At 36.4% G+C, this 24,339-nt stretch overlaps 2 protein-coding genes across 5 annotated transcripts in view; one reads left to right on the top strand and one right to left on the bottom strand.

Moving 5' to 3' along the window:
* The window catches only part of LOC128989869 (condensin complex subunit 1), a 47,058-nt gene extending 37,500 nt beyond the window's left edge, over positions 1 to 9,558 (bottom strand). The window contains exons 1-5 of one of the 2 annotated variants that reach the window (XM_054411961.1): positions 9,327 to 9,558; positions 7,431 to 7,574; positions 6,716 to 6,853; positions 6,105 to 6,277; positions 5,412 to 5,566 (exon numbers count right to left, since the gene is read on the bottom strand). In XM_054411961.1, coding sequence (XP_054267936.1) covers positions 5,412 to 5,566; positions 6,105 to 6,277; positions 6,716 to 6,853; positions 7,431 to 7,548 — 584 coding nt within the window. In that variant the 5' untranslated portion in view covers positions 7,549 to 7,574; positions 9,327 to 9,558. Of the gene's footprint in view, positions 1 to 5,411; positions 5,567 to 6,104; positions 6,278 to 6,715; positions 6,854 to 7,430; positions 7,575 to 9,321 lie in introns of both variants that reach the window. The other variant, XM_054411962.1, reaches the window with a different exon arrangement.
* A 3,304-nt stretch (positions 9,559 to 12,862) lies between these two features.
* LOC128990711 (pre-mRNA-processing factor 40 homolog B) overlaps positions 12,863 to 24,339 on the top strand; it is a 38,597-nt gene continuing 27,120 nt past the window's right edge. The window contains exons 1-7 of one of the 3 annotated variants that reach the window (XM_054413241.1): positions 12,863 to 12,973; positions 16,503 to 16,740; positions 19,675 to 19,732; positions 20,831 to 20,972; positions 22,357 to 22,505; positions 23,107 to 23,147; positions 23,745 to 23,831. In XM_054413241.1, coding sequence (XP_054269216.1) covers positions 12,971 to 12,973; positions 16,503 to 16,740; positions 19,675 to 19,732; positions 20,831 to 20,972; positions 22,357 to 22,505; positions 23,107 to 23,147; positions 23,745 to 23,831 — 718 coding nt within the window. In that variant the 5' untranslated portion in view covers positions 12,863 to 12,970. Of the gene's footprint in view, positions 12,974 to 13,837; positions 13,862 to 14,931; positions 14,948 to 16,502; positions 16,741 to 19,674; positions 19,733 to 20,830; positions 20,973 to 22,356; positions 22,506 to 23,106; positions 23,148 to 23,744; positions 23,832 to 24,339 lie in introns of those variants that run through there. The other 2 variants (XM_054413240.1, XM_054413242.1) reach the window with 2 other exon arrangements.

Here is a 24,339-nt window from a genome sequence, read left to right as displayed (position 1 = left end):
TTTATTATTAAAAATCTCATGCTTTGTTAGTCAAATTCAAACATTTACAGTAGGCCTATTTTAAAATAAACACTTAGTTCCATATTTTTGCAATTTTTTTTGCAATTAATAATAAACCTTTAACACCAAAATATTTGTAGATATTAGCCTAGACACCTATTTATTATGACTTAGATTAATTGATTATCAATTAATTGATAACATGATAAGGAAAACCAAGTTTAAATTATCAAGGCCACAAACAGATGAGAGGACTGGTCAACCACACAAGTTCATCCCTTTCAAATATGTAAACAAAAACTCGCTTCACGTAGGTAATATTTTTAAGAAGTTTTCTTACATGCCGGGATATAAAATAAGCAAGAATATTGGTATGAAACAAAAAGAAAAACATAGTATTGACAAGGGGGTTTATCTTATTAAATGCAATGATGGAGATGATTGTGATAAAGAATATATTGGACAAACTAATAGATCTTTCAAACAACGTTTTAAGGAGCATAACGCCCGAAACCAAAAAAATCCCACGTCCAAAGTTGCCCAACACCTGAAAGAACATCCTTCCCACAATATAAGTTTTGATAAATCGCTAAATGTGCTAAAAGCCTGTGATAACGCTCAAAGGTCGAAAATATGGGAGGAGTACTTTATTTTCAAAAAGGTCACTTCAATGGGTAAACATAGCTTGTTAAATGTTAAAGAAGATTTTTCTGATAAAGTTACCTATCGTCTGTACAGTAGACTAGAGGGGGAAGAGGTTACCACGGATAACCACCTATTTGCGAAGAGCAAGAGATTGCAATTGGAACTCTTAGGAAGCCGCCAATTAGCGCCAAGCTTCTTCTTGAGGGAGAGACATTTGAAGACTTTTTCAACAATAACATTGAAGAATTTCTAAAACAAATCAAAGAAGAAATTCGTGTCCTTCCCAGCAAAGAAACACAACTACTACAGCCGCAATATGAAGAAAATCAACTCCCACTAGTTCTATCTCCGTCAGTGAAAGATAAATCCAATCTAGACACAGCAGTCGAAATCGTAGAAGACAATCATTATTTTTTAGGACAGAGCCACAAGATAAAGTCAAAGTTAAAAGACCCAACAGGGTTCAAGAGAAGTTTTATAAATTCAGCGAGAAAAATGCCAAAGGTTTAACTATTTTCCACCAAAATACAGACAGGATCAGTAATAAAATTGAAAGAATGAACCATTTACTCCACTTAACGAATCCAAATTTAGTAGTGATCACCGAACATGGCCAAAACGAGAATGACATAGCTAATACCAGGCTTATCAACTACAGTCTTGTCTCGGCTTTCAGCAGGAACAATGTGATGAAGGGAGGTGTGGCCATATACAAACATGATAGCATAAACAATGATATAATCTCATTAAACCTTGAGCACTTCAGCACCCCTTTGATTTGTGAGGTAACAGCCATTTCGTTTGTTATAAGCAAGAAGTCACGCTTGAATGTTCTGGGTGTTTACCGCCCTCCCAAGAATGATAAGGAATCTTTCTCTCTTGCTCTGCAGACACTCTCGAACGTGCTAGACGAGTGGACTTCAGCCAACAACACTACCGTTATCATCGGGGATTTCAATGTTGACCATCTTCAACCATCCAATGAGAGGACGCTTCTCAATGAACTTCTAGCGACCTATGACATTCAGAGATTGGAACTTCCTCCTACCAGGATCACCAAGGACACATCGTCTTCCATCGATATGTTCTGCATCTCCTCCCAGCGCTTGGGTGAAGTGGATTTTCAGGTGGCTCAAACTGGAATTTCGGACCACACAGGACAACTGTTCAACCTATTGCCTGAAATCAGAGAAAGTGTGCCTATGACGGCAACCCTAAGACACATCAACAATGACACTTTACAACATCTGAAGATTCTTCTTGCTGAACAAGATTGGAATGAAGTGCTACAATGTGGCAACGTCGAAGAAGCTTACGACAATTTCATCACGACTGTGACGCTCGCTTTAAACTCAGCTTGCCCTGTTAGGAGATCCCGAGCGAAACCTCGCAGTACTGTTAAACATGTTTTTGATGAGGAGGCTGGCTTACTGAAGACACAGTACCTCGAAGCGCACAACATCTACATCTTGAGTGGGAGAAATGAAGACAGGGAAATAGCTAATGAGTTAAAAAGGTCCTATGACTTAAAACTGAGATCATTAAGAAAGGCAGCCAATGCAACCTACATCTCAGAGTCCAACAACAAAAGTAAAGCGGTCTGGAAAATTATTAACAGTGAAAGGCAACCAAAGAGAGAACCTTCAAACACAGCACATCTGAACATAGGCGAAACAGTCATTGATGATCCTGTTGATGTCTCTAATGAGTTCAACGCCTTTTTCACGTCTATTGCAGAAGAGACTCTTAAGAAAATACAGACTGAGAAAACGGATCACATCCAATCCCATGAATGGCAGTTTGAATATCCAACATCAGTGTTCACTCCTACATCGAAGAAGGAACTTGTCAAGATAATCAACAGCATGGAAAACAAAACTTCTTCCGGGCTGGATGAGGTGTCTTCGTTGATGTTGAAGCGATGTCATGAGGAACTTATAGAGCCTCTAAACCATATTATCAACCTTAGTTTCAACCAAGGCCACGTCCCCAAGAAAATGAAGTCATCCAAAGTGGTCCCTCTTCACAAGTCGGGAAGTAAATACGAGCTGGGCAATTATAGGCCTATTTCCTTGGTCTCAACTTTCTCAAAGTTGATGGAGAAAGTGGTTCTATCCAGAATAGTTGACCACCTGGAGAGGAATGGCATCATCTTGGATAAACAGCATGGCTTCATCAGCAATAGATCCACATCTACCGCCTTGGTTTCTCTAGTTGAGGATGTGATAGACAAGCTTGAGGAGGGCCAAACCGTCATGGGCATATTTCTCGATCTAAGTAAGGCCTTTGACTGCCTCAGTCACAGTCTGATCCTGGCCAAGCTCACTGCCCTTGGCTTTGAGGAGAGAGCCCTTGCATGGTTTCAAAGTTACCTAAATGGTAGAGATCAAGTTGTGGAAATCAAGCAAACCAAGAACAATATATGCACCGCTGTGAGATCCAGCAAACTTGCAGTCAATAGAGGTGTCCCTCAGGGATCAGTCTTAGGCCCTGTGCTGTTTGTTCTATTCACGGCCGACTTTCCCGCTTACACAAGTCCTTTCTGCAACATGGTAATGTACGCTGACGACACGGTGCTCATCACATCAAACAAGGATAAAGAAAAGCTTGAAGTTGAATCGTTCATTGCCCTAAACATGGCTGTTGAGTTCTGCAATATGAACGACCTAGTGTTCAACGAATCCAAGACCAAGCAGCTCAACTTTGGAACGCTGAGGGAGGAGGTGTCTGATTTCCCCGATATTGAACGGGTTGAGGCCACAAAACATCTGGGGGTGGTGATCGACAGCGCGCTGACTTGGTGGGGACATCTGGATGGGCTCTGCAGCAGCCTTAGTAGTGTTATATTTGCTCTCCGAAGAGTGAAAAATATAAGTACTCCGGAAGCTGTCATGACAACCTACAACTCTTTGTTTGAGAGCCGGCTGCGCTATGGGATTGTTCTTTGGGGCGCCACTTCGCAGAGCAATCTAAAGCGTGTGCTCACCATCCAGAAGAAAGCGGTTCGGATGATTGCTGGTCTTGGTTGGAGGGACAGCTGCAGAGAGGCCTTTAAAGACTTGAAGATCCTAACTGTGGTAAATATTTACTTACTGGAGGTGATCTGTGTGGCTGTCTCAGCAGATCCGCAACGAAACAGAGATATCCACTCCCACCGCACTAGGAATGCCTCAAACTTCAACCTTCCAGCACATCGTACGGCAAGATTTCAACGGAAGCCTACCTACGCCGGAGCAAAGCTCTTTAATGTCCTGCCGGATGAGGTGAAGAGGACTAATCCCGATAAGCTGAAGAAGATCCTGTCTGTTTGGTTGCTGTCACGCCCATTCTATAACATCGAGGAGTTTAAGAACTGGAAGAATGACTCTGTGTAAAGCAAGATCATAATACTCTTTTCTAATTTTGTGTAATGACACCATTTTCAATCTTGATGATTGTAAAATAAAGATTTCTCTCTCTCTCTCTCTCTCTCTCTCTCATAACACAACAGCTGATTAAGACAAGATAAGGGAGGAATGACCAGTAGGCCTACAACCTTGTGCGGTATCGCGTGTCGTCTCCCGCTCGCTTGATGTACAGTACGTGTGTGACCATGGTTGTAAAACTGTATATAAATATGTGTTTCGTGAACTGTGTTATATGTTTTGTAAATCGTGACAACCACTTCTGTGGGCAATGTTGAGACCTGACAATGACAGCGACTGAAGATGCATTGTAATTAATGCGAAACGCGTCTCGCAGGAGATAAGGATTTTGGACACCTTAGGCTACCAAAAAAGGTAAAAATACTCATACCAAAATATTAGTTTGATACACATACATATTGTGTTTTAGCGAATTTCCCATATAGGGAATAAGCTATTACCGTAGTACTCATGGTAAGACCTGGACCCGAGACCGATTTAACTTTTCATTTTGAGGTCCCTAGAGGCCAAAAACACCATCCGTTCAAATTCATATATATATATATTTATATATATATATATATGTGTCCGTTAGCGCAATAACTCGAGCAAAAATGATCCGATTTTGATGAAATTTGGTACAAACATGTAAACCTACGTTTATTCGAACGAGTTCGCGATCCAGCATAATCGGACCATGGGAACGGGGGTTTATGGGGGGTTTTATGGGGTAAAAATGGGTTTTTCCCATTTTTGAACCTAAAAACAAAAGATTTTGCGATTTCTTTCTAAACCGTTTTGTAGAGCTTAAAAAAAAGAAATAATTTAGTATATTGAAGCGCTGTTGTATGCCTAACGGTCACGGAGAAAATACAAAAATAGTGTAATTAAAAACTCCCATGTTATTCTTATGGAGAAAATGAAAATTGTTGTAGTTTACTTGTTTATGGGTATATATTGATAAAATTTGGCAAATTTATTTATTTCATCCTATACTATTGACGTATGGTCAAAAAACACTTTTTACCTTCCCCGTAGCAGCAAACCTAAGCACTCGTTAAATCTAATGTTATTTAAATAGGGAATAATGTCTTATTTATGGAAATATTTTAGTAAAAATGTAATCAGACGAGTTGAAATTCGCTTAGTCTGCAGGTTTGCTGCGGCGGGGGTATTTTTATGGTATAACAGTTTATAATATTATTAGTGGAAGAAACTGTGCAAAAAAGATAGGTATCGGAAGTATCGGTATCGATAGGTATCGAGAGTACTTTGGTGGTATCGGTATCGGTATCGACAATTTTTGGTATCGGCCCATCTCTAGTAAAAACAAAATATTATTTTTAATAACAATAAACTTACTTGACAAACTGTTCCTCAGGGACAGGAGGGTCCCACAGTTTTGAAACTTGGAGCTGTAAAACATCATAGAGGGCGATGAAAGCTTGTCTTTGCTTTTCATCCCAATCGTAACCCAATTCCTCAATTTTCCCTTTCTTCCCTCTTTTTCCTTTTCCCTGAAAACAAAAGACATGTTATATTAGGCAGAATTTGATAACATAAAGAATGATCTGATACAAAACACCTGATTTTATTTATTTTTTAACCAGCTGATTAAAAGTGTAAACTGGTACCGTACCACTTAAAAAATGTAAACAGACTAAATTAAACTAAAATGTAGACACCCTAGTTGTCATTTTATTTCTCTGCAGAACAATCAATATTTTACTTCCATCTCAGAGCTGCGAAAGCTTGGGGACAGAGCTCTGGGTGGAAACCAAAACAGGTATTATGACGGTATTTTGTGGAGGCCCTATGTTCCACCTAGGAACTCACGGAAATAAGTCAAGTAAAGTAAGAACTTAGTAGTAATATCATTGAGTTTTGTTAAAAAATACAAGATAAGTTACCTTCTATAATAATTTTTTTGAAATAATTTCTGAAAGCTCACTTAGGCTAATTATTAGCATCCCTGAGCTTTAGGCCTATGATTAAGTTTGTGCTTGACAAGAAGAATAAATCTTTAAGTTTAAATTTATCATAAAATTCTCTTACCTTCTCCATGACAGTTGTGCTGCTTTCAAGGGCAATTTTATCATGAGTAGCACTATGGAGTTGAGTAAAAATGTAAAGGTTCATTTTCAATATATTCAGAGTCCTTGTTCTAGTATCAGAATCAGGAATATCCTCCACTAATGGTTCGATGACATACTTCAACTGATTCAAACCTGAAATTTGAAAGTACAAGTGGTTAGCCTACTTAGGTGGCTGTTTGGATATATTGTGTCCATGAAAATCTGAAGGTAGCCAGTTCGATCTTGAGAAAATCAATAGATTTTTGATGGATTGAAACTGGACCGTGATTAATGTGCTTTTAAGAAAAGCTTTTTGTGTGTACTGGCCTAAAAAGATGATAAGTTAAAATATGATAAGTAAACTTAAACCACTACGCTACCAAATAGGCCTACTTGTCACTTTAATGACAAATTTAAAATGTTATATTTTGTATTCCAGTAAAAATTAGCCCAATATAGGAAGGTTTAAGATAGGCCTATGATACATTTTTATACAAAATAATATTTTAAGACTCTTTTTACATCAATTAACTTATTTTTTAAGAGAGACAAAATTAAAATATATTTTTTACATTCATATTGATTACTTACTTCCAAGCACAAGTTTGTCAAATATTCTATTCAGTAACGGCCAATCTGTCCTATTGAAGTGAATCAAGACAGAATATAGTGTGTCAAAGTTTTCCAGAATATAAGCGCAACCTTCCTCATTGAAGGCTTCAATACTCTCTGAAACAAATAAAGAGGAATTTTCATTAAAATTTGTAGTGTTATTTGTTAAAATATTTTGTCATATATATGTTTAAAATGCTTGATCTAAAGCATTCCATTAAAATAATGTACAGAGAACCCATTGCATGTATTTTCTAAAATAAATAAACAAATCCTACTCAAAATTTGTCCAAAGCTTTATCACATTACATTTGATCAACATTCTTAACAACCAAAAGAAGCATCACAAACAAATGAACAGACAGTATCCTTATGAGATTGAGTTCTTAATTAAGTAAGCTAACACAAGTAGGAAGTTTTGATCAATATGGAACCTTAAAAAATCTTTGACAGATTGGTTGCAAGACCCTCTTTACTTGGAGTTGCAAATGGAAGGCAATGAATCATCATGCAAAGGAACTGTGGTAATATATTGGTCAATGGTATGTATATAGTTTTGTTCATGTATGATTTAAAAAAAATATAGGCCTAGGTAAAAGTCAAATAGGCTAAATAATTTTAAAAATTCTTAAAACTTCTTTGACATAGGCTATATTTTTGTTTATCCACTTTAACGAAAACTATGCTCACTTACTTTCAATCTCATCTGGTAGATTTTCAAAGGACACAATCTCTTCAACTTTATATTCTCCTACGGCGGAGTTGCGAAGTTCGTTTCTTTGAAGAGGGATGACAAACTCAAAATGTGACATCTTGCCAGCACTGTTGTAATTGCAGACTAAAAAATCACATTTAAGTTGAAATCAAGAAAGCCTAATCATATTTCATAATTAACGAGCATAGGCCTACGTTAAGCTTACGATATAGGTAACTTTAACGTAGACTTGAAAACTCAGCAGTGAGATAAGTTAAATAGATTCTGTACTTAAGTGAGCAACTACCAATATTATAGCAGAATCAATAATAGCCCATTTATTATTTATTTGTAGGCTATAGCATAAGTTACGCCTACGATTCTTTCCAGCATGAGTCGGTTTATTGTTGTTGTTTTTTTAATGTTTTGCATTGTTAGACATTCTTGACAAATAGTCTTATTTTTTCAATGTAAATTAGGCTTATTGTGCATGCATCTTGTACTGTATGGTGTTAATAATGCATGGATTACTGTTTGTAGGCCTACAGTATTTGTTAACTTAGGTAAGTTATAACTTTGTTTAAATGATATGTTTTATTTCTATATTGTAGCCTATTTGGCGCTTGTCGTTGATGTATTAATAGCTTAAATAAGTTTACATAGGCTTAGCACACTGTGGAGGTATGCCTATTAATTTCATGTTGCCTAGCCCAATTTACTCATTCTTAAAATTTGTGTTCTGACAATTAACTTAGGCTACCGGTAGCAAGTAAATAAACATTTCCTCTTTGACTTTTTAAGGCACTAACTTAGTCATAATACTGTACAAAAACGGTATCCAAACATAAATGTTAGGTTACCTAACGAATAAGTTATTAATAAGTTAGGTTCAGTACGGTACTGGCCGTCACACTCCCCTGTATGTAGAGTCTTCAGACACACGGGAGAGAATGTGTTAAAGGGTTCAGTACCGGCCGTCACACGGCTCTGTATGTAGAGTCTCCAGACATACGGGAGTGAATTTGTTAAGCTACCCTACTCAAAGTGGTGATGCGAAGAGGCTAGCTTATAAGTTAACAATACTAAATTAATTACGCAGAGGATAAGCGTCCGGTAACCGGACGAGGATTAGGCATCCGGCAGTCACTATCATAACCTAACCTAACCAACCAAACTTGGTGATGATGAAGAAATCGATTGAAGGTTAAATTCTCTTCATAAAATAAAATGGTAATGCCAAAATTCTAATAAAAGATGTAGGCTACATACAGATAAGAAGAAAAGGCATTCAAAGCAAAATCTTTGACAAAAAGTTAAAGATACCGATGAGATTCGAACCAAGGACCTCTTGCATGTCAGCCGAGCACTCTATCCACTACACCACAAACACTGATGGCTGTACATCGTATCGTTGTGGTAATGGCGTTTCGGGCCCCCACAACCCGGTGACGTCACTGACAGACGCCTAATCCACATTTGGTTACCGAACGCGTATGCCTATCCTCTGTGAATTAATTAATGCACGTCTCAGATGGAAGCTCTCAAGAGAAGCCATTACTTATCTTATGAATTAGGCTAGCACATCTGATGAGATTATGGTTACTTTTTAGGCCTTGCTAAGGTAAGATAGTGAGGTGTCCTTGTTAAAATGTACTATTACAATCAAAGTAAACACAAATTTAGGAACCTAGGCCTAGAACCTGTTGAACATCACTTAAAAAGACATAAGTTACTTACAACCACTTTGTTTATCTTAGACCTAACTTAAGTTAAACTTACATAGTAAGGAACTAGACCTATAATTTAATTTGGAGTACAATTTACTAAAGTAGACATATTTTGTATACATTAGGGCCTAGGTCCTAAACTTAGTAGACTAAATTATGGTTACCTTACCCAAATGAAGCAACGATGCACTAAACACTAAAAGTTGACTAGACTAGATCACTATCTGGCCTAGTCAGTAGACACAATCAGGTCATAATCTTACTAGTTTAGTAGTTTACAGTTTATTAAATTATAATCAAACAAACTTGGAAATTTTGTTAGACCAAAATGAATGTCAAGGATATTTCAGAAATCAGATTTGAAAGCGGGAAACTAGATTATGAGCTTTGAATAACTTGTTTGTTTCTTTTTTGTTTTTTGACATTTTAGCACCGCAATGAAGCACAGCATGAAGCGAAGCGAAGCAAGCAGGACGCAGGAGCATCACTTTTGAAAATGGTCTGGGTCTGGGTCTGAGTCTTGGGATTAGATCGAACTGTGAGTTTGGGGTTCGGTTCGTCAACCGTAAACGGTTCAGATACTATGAAAGTATCCAGTTTTAACGTAGTTTTTAGAGTTTACGGTTAACCAGTTTTGACTTTTTGGAGTCTCTTGGCTGGATGCTGAATTTTTATTTCAGGATTAGTGTTGCCTACAGTATTATTTTGAGTCGGATTAAAATTATTATTAACGGATTAAAAAATAAAAAATCTGCTGGAATTGACGAAATATCCCCGAATTTGCTCAAATATATATCAGATGTAGTTACAAAACCTCTATGCCACTTGATAAACACTTCCTTTGTTGAGGGAAGATTTCCTAGCAACCTTAAGGCATCACTAATAAGACCTATATTTAAGAATGGAGATAGAATGTGCTGCAACAACTACCGCCCTATAAGCCTAGTCTCGACCTTCTCCAAAGTTTTTGAGAAGGCAGTGCTAAGTAGATTGTGGATATTCCTTGAGAAACACAGCATCTATACTTATTTAATACGCAAGCAGATTTTTTGTGACAATTACTCCTCCGAAACTACTGAACCGATTGTCATGTTTTTGGTGTCATTGGAAAGAGCGTAACGTGAAGTTGTGCAGGAAACTTTCTTTTTAGGGAAATAATGAGAGAGTGAGGCCCTGGAGCCCGTTAAAGTTTCGTATTTTTCCATAAGATTAACATTGGAAACAAAGATTGTTATGAAACTCCAGCTGTTGTCAGAAATCAAAAGTGAGAAGAAGAGCATATATGTTAATTGTAAACCGTCAATAAGTTTGCTAATTTACAGTTTGCTACAAATATTTGCTAACTTGGTTGAAATTACAGTAGTTTTAAAATAACGCCTGTAATACTTAGCAATTGCTCGAATTCGAGCAACAGGGACACTAGTACTATTTAAAAGTCAGCACGGGTTTGTTAAAAACAAATCAACGACAAGCGCAATTCTCAGTCTCATAAACGGAATTGTAAAAGATATGGATTCTAGACTAGCAGTAGCTGGGATGTTTTTTGATTTCAGTTAGGCCTTTGACCTCGTAAACCATAGACTTCTCCTTAGCAAAATGAATAACATGGGCATTAGAGGCACAGCTCTCGACTGGTTTTCGTCCTATCTTGAAGGTAGAAGGCAGACTGTAATCATACCTGCAGTTGATAACACGGGCTATCTACGGAACCATGTATCTTCTGAGGCTGTAGTAAAGAGGGGTGTGCCACAGGGGTCCGTCCTGGGGCCGATCCTTTTCCTTCTGTTCATTATAATGACCTGCCATCTAGCGTAAAGGAGGCAAATGTATGCCTATTCGCGGACGACACTTCCCTAACTGTGTCCAGACCGAGTATGGAGGAACTGGAACTTGTCGCCTTTCTGGAATCAAACTCCCTTCTTCAGTGGTGTGAAGAAAATGACCTAATCTTGAACGCTCAAAAAACCCAAATAGTCCATTTTTCCATTTCTAACCGGTCAAAACGGTCCCACTATGACTTGAACATTCTCCTCGACGATAACACTATCTCCCCTTCTTCAGAAGTAAAATTCCTCGGTCTTGTCCTTGATGAAATCCTCAAATTCCACAGCCACATCGAGCACGTCAGCAAGAAAGTATCGGTGGGTATATTTATGCTGAGAGTTCTCAGCCAATCAGCCACCACTGATGTCCTATTATCAGCCTATTATGGGCTTGTCTACCCTCATCTGACTTATGCGGTTCCTGTTTGGGGGTGCGAAAGTGAGAGGACTAGGTTCTTGTTTAGGCTTCAGAGAAGGGCAATTCGAATTGTGTTTTCTATTTCCAAACAACAATCATGCAGAGATTATTTCAGAGAATTTAAAATTTTAACTTTCCCATCTATTTACATCCTCGAAACTCTATCTTTCCATAGCAAAAATACTTCCTTTATCTCATCTGCAAAAAATTCCAGAGGTATCCGTTGCGCAATACTTTAAATCTACCAATTCCCCGGCATTCCACTTCTTTCTTTCAAAGAAACTTCCATTAGAATTCTGTAAAACTATTTAATAGACTTCCACCTCAATTGAAGGCCGAACAAGATCCAAAAAAGTTTAGAACAGGTCTGAAGTCCATGTTGTTAGATAGATCATTTTACAGCGTCCGTGAATTTCTACTTTAGTGGTCATTCACAAAGTCATGTGCGCATGTTTAGTTATTTAGTTATAGAATTTTTAAAGTAAGGAATTTTTTGTTATTAAGATGTAATATGAATTTATTTTTTTTGTACTGACTTGGCTAATGCAAGTATTGTCAATTTGGCCCAATAAATGACTTATTGACTTATTGAGGCTTCTGATTGGCTGACATCATTACCGCAACGATACGGTTGATGCCAACGGCCTCGGTGATGAAATGGATAAAGTGCTGGGCTGATGGGCCAAGGACCCGGGTTCGAATCCCACCCGTAGCTCTATTTTTTTGTATTGGATTTTTTTCATTATCAAGAAGTTTGGTTGGTTTGGTTAGGTTATGACGGTTTAATTTTATAATTAAAACATTATGAAATTGAATTTGACCCATTTATAGTTTTATTTTATGAACAGAAATATTTTTTTCGGTTAAACCTTCATTTGATTTTTCATTGTTAGCAAGTCTGGTTAGTTTGGTTAGGTTATGATAGTTTAATTTTATAATAAAAAAATTATGAAATAGGATCTGAGACATTTATCATTTTATTTTATGAACAGAACTATTTTTTCGATTAATAAACCTTCATTAGATTTTTTCATTGTCAGCACGTTTGGTTGGTTTGGTTAGGTTATGACGGTTTAATTTCATAATAAAAAAATATAAAATTGAATTTGAGGCATTTATAATTTTATTCTATGAACAAAAAATATGTTTAAATTACTAAACCTCGTTATAGTCAATCAGAAGCCTCTAAATGACACTGTTGGCAAAATTAATCCTGAAAAACAAATTGTGCCGGAGGATTGGATTCATTCCAAACTACAGACATAGAGTATAAAAAGTGGTTTGATCTTTAATCGAAATAGTTCTTGTTTTCTGTTACTCTTTGCGTGTGATATCGGCAACAAAGAACAAGGTGAATAGTGAAAAACAAGATTGGCCGGTAGGGTTGGGAATTGGGATTATATTGGAGTAGGAGTTTGAGTTTTTTAGCCTAGCCTATTATTGAATGTTCTGTTTTTAAAATGTATTTTAAATGACAATACATTTTGCGTAAAAGTATCTAGACCTGTCCCATATTATTTTCAAGTGGTTTTCAGTTCCATCAGCTTGAGATATTGGTTCCTCTTGTCTTAAATGGTAAGTTTTGTATGATCTAGGAGCTTATCTAGCGCCTAGGCCTAAACCTCAAATAATAAACAAACTAAGTTAGCCGACTAAGTTATAAGCTGTAAGAAATTGCTTTGTCTGGATAGAATCTTTATTTGGCTTTTTTTCTTGACACCCGATTCTCAAGAGCATAGGCCTACTGGAAATAGGATATTGTTATTATTATTAGGCTATTAAAAACCAAATAGGCCTAGACCTAGCTTATAATTTAGTTAATGGCAGAGGATACGCGTCCGGTAACCGATTAGGCTGCTGCCACACGGGCGTTTTTTCACGCAAGAACGCAGCGTGAAAAAACGCAAGAAATATGAGCAGCATTAAATGTAATGAGGTATGCCACACACAGTGTGTTTTCCGGCAGTAGCGGGCGCCTATTTGTTTCAATGTTACTCTAATTTTTCGCGTGTTTTCACGCTGCGTTTGTGCGTGAAAAAAACACCCGTGTGGCCGCAGCCTTAGACGTCCGGCAGTTACTGTCATAACCTAACCAAACTTGCTGATAATGAAAAAAATTGAATGAAGGTTAAATTCTGTTTATAAAATAAAATTATAAATGCCTCAAATTCTAAAAAACGATGTACAGTTCAGAAGAAAGAACATTCTAAGCAAAATCGTTGACAAAAAGTTAGTGTCACCGATGGGATTCGATCTAGATAGGCCTAAGTTACACGTCTTGTACATAAGCCTAGTACTCTATCCACTATACCACCAACACCGATGGCTGTACATTGTATCGTTTTGGTAATGGTGTTCCGGGTCCCCACAACCCGGTGCTTCGCTGCCGGACGCCTTATCCACGTTCGGTTATCCTACGCATATCCTCTACGAACGGTACCCTGCTAGGAGAACATGCTTAATGTATGTATGTATGTATTGGTTAAGTCGTTGGCATTAATATATCAAATTAAATTAAGTTACTAAGACTCTTGTCCTATTACCGGTTGAGATAAGGACGCTAAGTTACCTAGGTAAGGCTACCTTAAGTTACCTATTTTAACCCAAATATGAGTGGATATTTATAGGTATGCACTGTAGATGCGATACTCCCCGGTATGGATTAACGTCCGCACGGGTGAGTAGGTACTACGACTATCCGCAGTACTATCCTGATAATTAGACCAATTCGTATATACCAAGGAAAAGAAGTGGTTCGGATTCCACTATAAACTGTAGGTCCCTTAGTCGCAATTAGCTGTATGGGCTATTAATTAACAGCTGTATCTAAGGAATATGTCGGCCTTAGTCACTAACAAGACTACAAGATCGCGCCACTCATCATACACTCATCTCCATTCATACTTGGCTTAAAATACCTACTTTGTATGGTCGCCATTTCAAAGAAAAGTATTAAAAGTATTACAGAGTGAAGGATGAGTGTAGAACGAAGTGTGATTGTTATAGGCCTATTCCTCTTTATAAGTTATAACTTATAGGCTACAATTGTTGCTTGCTTGTTAATATGTTTTAGATTCAAACATTTAAGGCCTATTTTATTTAACAGTAAAAAACTTATTTATCCCAAATCCCAATCCGGCACTGTTCCTCAGAAATCCTTGGGTATGCCCTACCTTTTATCATATGACTGGCTGGGTAGCTGAGTGGTTATAACTTTTTGCTTGCCTAACAATCAAAAGGTTGCTGGATCTATCACAAGAAAATTCGTCCCCCACTTTTTACAGTGCAATGCGGCGTTGGGGTTAGTTTATTTGAACTAATGTTTATGATTTGACAACCTTAAATAATACGAAAATTTATCTCTTTAACAAAATATCACACAGCATATGATCAACTTTTGATTTTTTATTAGGGCCTACCTTGTTTGTTTTTATCAGTATCAACCAAACTATAATCTGCTAAATCTGAACTACCGGGTAGCCTTAACTTACCTACAGCGCAGTGTCGCATTAAGTTATAGTCTCACTTTGAGTTTCACTTTGAAGATAGGTAAGTTATAGGCTAAGTTTATCGGGGAGTAATAATTTTTTTAATATTTTATAATATTGAAGTGTTGGAAAACTCCTTTTAAGCGAATTTCCCATATAGGGAATAAGCTATTGCTATTACCGTAGTACTCATGGTAAGACCTGGACGCGGGACCGATTTTTTTTGTTTTGAGGTCCCTAGAGGCCAAAAACACCATCCGTTCAAATTCATATATATATATATATACTAGCTGACCCGGCGAACTTCGTATCGCCTAAGTTATAGGTTTCCCCTAAGACAGACCGATGGAAAGAAAGTAGGTACCGTTACGTTTAATTTTCAAGATGATCTCGTTCGCATCGCTCAATCACGTCCTGGTTGAAGTTCGTTCGCTACGCTCACTCACCTTTGGGTTGGAGCTCGTTCGCTACGCTCACTCGCCTCTCTCGTTCGCATCGCTCAATCACGTCCTGGTTGAAGTTCGTTCGCTACGCTCACTCACCTTTGGGTTGGAGCTCGTTCGCTACGCTCACTCGCCTCCAGGTTGAAGTTCGTTCGCTACGCTCACTCACCTTTTGGTTGCAAATTAGCTGTTGTCATAAATGTAAAAGAAATAATAGTGCTGCACCCTGTTGGTAATCCTTGTAACTTTAATGCTATTGAACATCATAGAACAGAACCAACTTGTTTAATTGAAACAGCTGTTAAGATTCATTAATTCCATTTCTCATAAGGTTAACATGGGAAACTCCAGAGCCACTGGGGCGGAGCCCTTTTAAGAATTTCGAAACGGGAAATAGTTTACGTCCGATTCGCATACCTACAGAATTTACACACCAAATTTCATAACGATCGGTGAAGTCGTTCCGGAGGAGTTTGCAGACAAACACTGTGACACGAGAATTTTATATATTAGATATATATGTGTGTGTGTGTCCGTTAGCGCGATAACTCGAGCAAAAATGATCCGATTTTGATGAAATTTGGTACAAACGTGTAAACCTACATTTATTCGAACGAGTTCGCGATCCAGCATAATTGGACCATTGGAACAGGAGTTTATGGGGGGTTTTATGGGGTAAAAATGGGTTTTTCCCATTTTTGACCCTAAAAACAAACAAATTTGCAGTTTCTTTCTTTAAACCGTTTTGTAGAGCTTAAAAAAAGAAATAATTTAGTATATTGAAGCGCTGTTTGTATGCCTAACTGTCACGGAGAATATTCAAAAATAGTGTACCTAATTTAAAATTCCTATGTTATTCTTATGGAGAAAATGAAAATTGTTGTACTTTACTTGTTTATGGATATAAGCACTCGTTAAATCCAATGTTATTTAAATAGGGAATAAAATAACCTATGTCTTATTTATGGAAATATTTTAGTAGAAATATAATCAGACAAGTTGAAATTCGCTTAGTCTGCAGGTTTGCTGCGGCGGGGGTATTTTATCAAATTGTCTTGGGTAGATTAAATGTTTGTAAGATCATTGTGTTTAATGTAATCCACCCAAATCCTATAGGTAACCCAACCTCTAAGAAAGGTTATTAGTCTGGTAATTGTAAAATGTTTTTTCCAGAACCCTCCTGATGACATGGTTGGACCCCCTGGTAAGTTTGGGCCGGGTGGTCCATTTCCCCCTATGCCAGGACTTCCTCCCCGTGGACCACCTCCTATTGGTGGGTTTGGCGGAGGACCACCACCCTCTTTCATTCCACCCCCCATGATGCCCGGGGATATGCATCTGCCACCAAGACCTCCTATGGCTCCCCCATTTGGTCTACCTCCACCACCATTTGGTTTTGGGCCTCCTCCAGGTAATTTGGTTTCTTAGGACCATGTCTACAGAATTTCTTATTTGCAAAGAAACAAGTTAAACATTTTTTGTCATTAGTTTCATACATTTACTATTTTTTACAGTATTGATAGATGTTTATGCATGAGACACTGACAATATATTTTTTAGCGAATTTCCCTATAGGGAATAAGCTATTACCGGAGTACTCATGGTAAGACCTGGACCCGGGACCGATTTACTTTTTCGTTTTGAGGTCCCTAGAGGCCTAAAACACCATCCTTTCAAATTCATATATATATACAGTAGAACGTCGATTATCCGAATTAATTGGGGATTGGGGTTGTTCGGATAACTGATTATTCAGATAATTGGTCATTGATGGGAAAAATACGGGGAACGGGAAATGACGGGAAGGGATAGCGGCCAGCGGCGATTTGCCGATTTCGCGTCTATGGATAGTGTACAATAATATAAATTTGATTAATTATAGAGATGTGCGAGTACTTGAAATTTCAAATTCAAGTCGAGTACAGCCTTGAAACTCGAGCTTATTTTTTAACTCGGCAGTTTCGAGTCGAGTTTGGTTTAAATTGGTAAAAAATCAATATTTGTTAAAATGTAGCTTGTGTTTACGTGAAATACTGGATAATATTTACTACTGTGTAGATTCTACAGTAATACAAATATTTTTACATTGTAGAAATAAGCAAGAGGTAGTTGTCCTAACCTATTTTTTTAGCTGTTGTTACAACAGAATAGGTCAACTTAAAGCAGTCGCCGGCGACTGACTGGCAATGAAAAACAATAGAAGGGTGGAAGGGGTTGTGCAATGACCTCGAAGTGAGCGGGCGTAACAACAGTGAATGGAGTAGGGGTTTGGGGGGAAGGGGGAGGGTCAGACCTTTGTGCTATATTTAGACTTTCACCACTTAGCAGCCGTGCGGTGGCGTAGCGCTACGGCCAGTCGTGATTGGCGCGCGATTTTATTGATTTTTGCTTCTTTCTTCCTTTCGGTTAACCGACGTTTCGGATGACCGGGCTTCGGATAATTGACGTTCTACTGTATATATATTTATATACCTAGGGTGTCCCGGAACTCTCTACCAATATTTTAGGGCATTGCTCCTGGGTAAGAAACATACCTAAATATCATATTTAAATTGTTCGGAAGTCCTTAAATTAGTTACTCACACAGCCGCCATTTTGTTTTTTTCTGTTATTAATTTTTTTCTAAAGAATGGTTAAACATACGAAATGGAAACTCTGCACAAACATTATAGACAACTAGACAAAGCTACAAAAAAATTATGACGATTGGATTTTTCTAATTCATAAAACAAAATGGCGGCCATTTAAAATTTTGTTTCTTAATTAACTCAAAAACCGTTGATTTTATAAAAATCCCTGAGATTAGGCCTATGTATTGTAAATACTATGTACATTGTATCCTATATTATTATTGTTGGTAAGATTATTATAATTGAAGATATTTACCATGTTTTGGTATAATTTATGTGTATTTAAAAATTAATGGAGGTTATGGGGTAAAAATTGGTTTTTCCCATTTTTGACCCTAAACACTTGAAATTTAGCATTTTCTTTCCAAACTATTTTGTAGAGCTTAAAAAAAACAAATAATTTGGTATACTGAAGCGTGGTTATGCGCCTCAAAGTTACGGAGAAAATTAAAAAAAACTGTAGGCCTAAATTTAAAATTCCCATGTTATTCTACTGTTGTAGTTTCCTTGTTCATGAACATATTTTGATCAAATTTGGAAAATGCCTTCATTTCATACTAAACCATTAACATTTTACAAAAAAAATAAAAAAAAACACCCCTTTTTACCCTCCCTGTTGCAGCAAACCTAAGTACCCAGGCTACTTATTAAACTAATGTTATTTAAATAGGGAATAAATGTGATATTTTTAAGGAGACATTTTAGTGTAAATCCAATCAGGCAGATGGAAATTCGCTTAGTCTGCAGGTTTGCTGCGGCGGGGGGTATTTCATTTAGCCTTAGGCCTATGTGATTTCTGATATATAGCCTAAACTAGGCCTACATATTGTTGTATATCTGTGGCTGTATATCTTGATTGGAATCGAACCAGTAGCCTTCAGATTTTAAGGCAAACACCATAACCACTCAACTAACCAGACAATTTATTAATACCAAAATATTATAACTAGCCTATCAGAAACCTAAAATAAATGGATTTGTATTGATCTCAAACGTCATGTTAAAATATTTTTTTTTCTTTTCTGATTCAAAATAATGTCTTTAAGTTGATAAAAAATGATTGTTGTTTTCACTGGAAAAGTCAAATAAATATAAAATTTAAAAAAAAGAATAGGCCAGCCTTTATTATTTTTGAAACACTCAATTTAAGTGGGCCTATTTAAATTTGTGGAATTTTAAGCTGAATGTAAATATGTAATTATCTTTTCCATGCGATAAATATTTAATGTGCTATCATAGAAAAAGTGGTTTATATGACAAGACTTGTAAACGTAAAAAATTAAATCACCAGCTCGAAGATAAACAAAGTTTGTAATGAAAGTGAAAATATCATATTGACAATAAGCAGTAGGTTATATGTTAAGATAATTTGTTTACATTCAAGCCAATTACGCAATTTTTTACGCTTACAAGCTACAATCCATACCACTTATATAAGTTTTAATAAGTTTATCCGTTGAAAAACCACATTTTCGGTATACTCTACTCGCTTACACAACTAAAGTAGAATTATTCTAAAGATTTGTCTATAAGTTGGCCTACTGTTTAAGTCTACATGTAGCAACAAACGATAGGTAGTAGTTTACTAATGTTGTCAGATTTTAATCATAAATCCGTTATTCTGATGTAGAATACATATTTTATTAACATACATATTTTATATACATATACATATTTTATTATTTTATTTTATATTTTAATGATATGTTGTACAGGAGAAGCACCCATACCAACAGACACTCCTGAAAGTCCAGGAATCTCTTCAGCTTTGGGGTGAGTTCATAAGGTTTTTCTAAGTTAAAAGCTTAAAGGCGTTCACTTTATAGGAGAAAACATCTCTGAAGTAGGATTTATTCACAAAACCCCAATAAGAGTGTCTTCAATGTGTTAATTTCCCCTATGGGTTGGATTTTAAGGAAACCCCATGTTGATTAAGATTTATTAGTTTTTTATTTAAGGGCTGTTTTAGTGTATAGCTCCGTAGTTTGTGTGTATGCCGTATCAAGGCTCCTCGCCCCTTCCTGGTATAATTTATGAACAGAATGACACCATTTGCAGCTCTGTAGCAGACGTGTAATCTTGTGCATTTTTAAAACCTATTAAAGCATCGAACCTCCCGCTGTGTGGGGAATAAGGTCAGTCATACGTTTTTTGCAACCAGAAACATATCAGATGCTGACATTCATCTCCAGATTAGTGAAGTTTAGTGAAACCATTTGGGATGTGTCGAATCCGAATCTTGAATCCACCGAATCCTAAGAAAAGATTCAAATTCAAGATTTGATTAACAAGATTCGAAAATTTAAAAAAGTTATTTTTTTAAGAATAGAATTATAACGCATATACTGTGACAGGTTATAAGTGTTAAATGGTTCCTAACCCATTCTTGCTTTTTTAATCACCATAATCCCATTTGTAATTATTTGTGGGACTCGAGATTCGAAGATTAAAGATTCAGATTTGAGATTCAAAATTCCTAGATTCGACCATCACTAGAAACCATATAATTGAAGATTGTGACATATCTAAAGCAATGGTAGGGGGGAAAGTGCGGAAATAGGCTGGGGAGTTTAAAAATGGCCGATGAAATATTTATTTTAGAAGAAATTGTGTTTTCGGTGAGTACCTAGACTTGTCAATAAAAACCACAAATGATAACAGGTTTTCACGGCCACTTTTTACACTCCATATGGCCATATTTAAGAAATTGAGATTTAGGTAGATATGACTACATATTTCCCAAACTAGTTTTGTGTTTTGGTTTCTACTGTGTAATACATTCACTGCTACTGTTATGGCAAAAACCGTAAAATTTTGGTCAGTTGACTATGGAAAAGAAAATTAAAATTTTGATTAAATATGTTGTTATAGGTCAGTTTCTGATGAAGGAAAAGACAAAAAGAAAACTGATTGGACTGAACACAAGGCACCTGATGGAAGGATTTACTACTACAACACTGCCACCAAGCAAAGTCTTTGGGAAAAACCCAATGAACTTAAGACTCCTGCTGAAGTAAGCTGGTACATTTTGTTTTGTGTGCTTTGTTCAACTAAGTCTTTCTATTTAAACCAACATATACTTACAACTGTAAGTGCTGGATCAGATCTCGACATAATTAATAGCTACAAATTTGATTACAATATTATTTTATCTGTTGTTAATCTTAGCAAAAAATATCCTTATTTATTATAGGCTTAAAGGTTGTTGTTATAATCCAGTAAGTTTAGGTATGCACACTGCACACACACAAATTAACAAAACACCCAATCAAAGGTGAGATGAATCCTCACAAAAAATCCTCCAATCCTGTCAATTCTCTCCCAAGCTTTCCGACGGTTAATTTTAGACTAGTCTCTTCCAGCAAGCTCTACCACAGACATGTCCTGTGAGTTGTACCAAACCGGTTTGTGATGGAATTCAAACCCTAGATATATGATGTTGTCTCGTGACAGGGCAGACTATGCTTTGGACAATTATTTTGCCTTTATTCAGACTTATCGGTCATGTGCAACAACAATACTTATAAATTAAAAGGTTTAATTACCTGTCGCCTTGTGTTCCAAGTTTTTTCCTCTATGGGTTATGCACATTTCACCATAATGCGACGTGAACGCCATTGTCTGATCCTTTTAAGTACTCTAATTTTGCCTGAAAAATGTGTCACACACAAAACATATAAAACACTAGTCAACTGGGTGCCTGGCGCATCTCCATATAGTTCTTTATAAATTTAATCTTTAAACACTCATAAACCTACCCCTCATAAATTTATCATCATATTAAATATAGCCTATATATATATATTAATAAATCTATAAGTATAAAAGAGGATGTTTGTATATATATATATATATTTGACAGTGATAAACTCAGACACCGCTGAACCGATTGCCACGAAACTTGGTACATACGTGTAGAATTTCATGGAATAGGTTTATACACCATCAATTTTGTGATCCGTCCAATCGGCTCCGCCCCAGTGGCTCTGGAGTTTCCCATGTTTACCTTATGAGAAATGGAATTAATGAATCTTAACAGCTGTTTCATTAAACAAGTTGGTTCTGTTCTATAATGTTCAATAGCATTAAAGTTACAAGGATTACCAACAGGATGCAGCACTATTATTTCTTTTACATTTATGACAACAGCTAATTTTCAACCAAAAGGTGAGTGAGCATAGCGAACAAACTTCAACCAGGACGTGACTGAGCCATGCGAACGAGATCATCTTGAAAATTAAGAAGTTAAACCCAGGCAAAGCCCGCGGGTTACAGCTAGTAATATATAAAATAACATGAGTACCCTTTTTTTATATTCTTTTTTATTTAATTATTGTTATAAATATATTTAATTATTTATTATTGTTATATATTATAACACATTAATTTTTGTTCAGCTGTTACTCTCCCAGTGTCCATGGAAGGAATACAAATCAGAAACCGGGAAGACATATTACCATAATGTGACAACCAAAGAATCACGGTGGACGATTCCTAAGGAACTGGAGGATCTCAAGACCAAAATTGCACAAGAAGAAGCTTTAAGGTGAAATATTAAGTTTAAATCAAAAGATATTTTCAAATTTCTACTAAGATTATAACGAGGTTAAGGGTGTAACATAGAGCACAAGGGTCTAGGTTTTTAGCAATTTTTGAGAGGATTGCAGGTTTACCTGAATGGGAAAGAGTCCAAACGGGCACAGGAAACACAAAACTTTACACTACACAAAACATAGTGTAAAGTTTATATTCTATTGTTTTTACAAAACAAATGTTCTATTGTTTTGTGTATATAGTGTAAAGTTTTGTGTTTCCTGTGCCAGTTTGGACTCTTTCCCATTCAGGTAAGCCTGCTATCCTTTCAAAAAATCCTAAGATTATAATGAGTTATAGCTATCCATACTGACAGTATTTTTCAGAATCAACATTACCAAAGACATATTGTTCTAGCTATTAGTGTACTCTATACTCATTTTTTTCAAATGCCCCACATTTTATTCTCAAGAGTCGTTCTTGTCTTGAAACATCTGTAGCAAAACCAGGACAAATAAATGACAACTCTACACCCTTTTTAAATGGTTAGAAGATGTTCAATATCTCTTAATTCATATTTTCAAACTATTTCAAATCTTGATTTTGTTTTTCAGTAAAACATCAATGTCTAAAGGAAGTTCTACTACTTCAACAAGTAAGTAGATAATTATTTTTAATTGTTATGTTTGCTTGGTGTTGCAAATATAGTCACGGGTGTTCAGATAATCGCTGAAGATGATCTGACTTAGTATATATATATATCATAAATCTAAACTCTAGCCCATTAAGAGCTCTACTGCCTAGTAAAAAAATTTCTATATTTTTCATAAGTGCATTAATTATGGAAAACAATATCAGCCAGGTGGAGCCCACTTTCCTGTATGGTCGTACATTACACGTCCCAGCAGCTCATGGTACCATTAACTGTTAGCACTTCCTGGTAAATTGGTCCTCATGATCCATTGGGAATGTGAGCAACCATCATGCCAAATTTCAGCCCAATACGACCAGTAGTTAATGTGTTCGAACTTCAGACAAACAAACACAAACTTTCACATTTATAACATTAGTATGAAGTATGACATGATATGTTACTAAAAATACGTTAATAAAAAGTTTAAGGTTACATTTTGACTCTAAGGGTAACCTATGGCTTGATTTTTTTCTGAGTTTCCCTTATTTTACATGATTCATATTATAATCATCAGCAAAATCCATTATTTTTTTAAACTTTTTTAAAATTGATGCACAGGTCATTCGAGTTCGTCGTCTGCCCTGGACCAGGCAGTGGCGGCTACCCTAGCAGCTATCAGTATTCCTACTCCTCCAGCCAATATCAGTGAGTATCATTTGAATCTGTCTTACTATTTCAAAAGATGTGTCTGACTTGTGATAGGACTAGGCTGTCCATTTGATGGAAAATTGGTTTTAAGGGAAATATACCGTATTTTGTTATCAGTAATTAAAAGCATAGTTAAATAAATATAGACAATGCTTCAAAACCTTACCAGAAATACATCGCCAATAATGTAGGGCCTATTAATGTTTTGTAATTTCAAGATTCAAATCAAGACACATTTTTAACTTACATGTTATATGAACAGACTGTATTGAAGACTTATGTCAAAATTTTGTTGTTGAAGAATTATAAATGTACGACAAGGCCAACATCAAAGAATTACCTTATTGGACCTGATATTCCACCCTTCCAATGAGATTTTCCATGAAGAACTTAATAGAAGGGTAGTTACAAAACTGTTACAACTGCAATGATAAATTTAGCAACTTTTTGGTAGAAGTCTTGTTGCAGGGGCAAAATATTTAGTTAAAGGAGTTGTATTTGAACT

Source organism: Macrosteles quadrilineatus, unplaced genomic scaffold (assembly GCF_028750875.1).
Source record: "Macrosteles quadrilineatus isolate MER2022 unplaced genomic scaffold, UCM_ALF_1.0 Scaffold_3__2_contigs__length_128488019, whole genome shotgun sequence".
Lineage (NCBI taxonomy): Eukaryota > Metazoa > Arthropoda > Insecta > Hemiptera > Cicadellidae > Macrosteles > Macrosteles quadrilineatus.
Note: the sequence above shows the minus strand (reverse complement) of the source record. Positions and strands in the feature narration are given on the sequence as shown.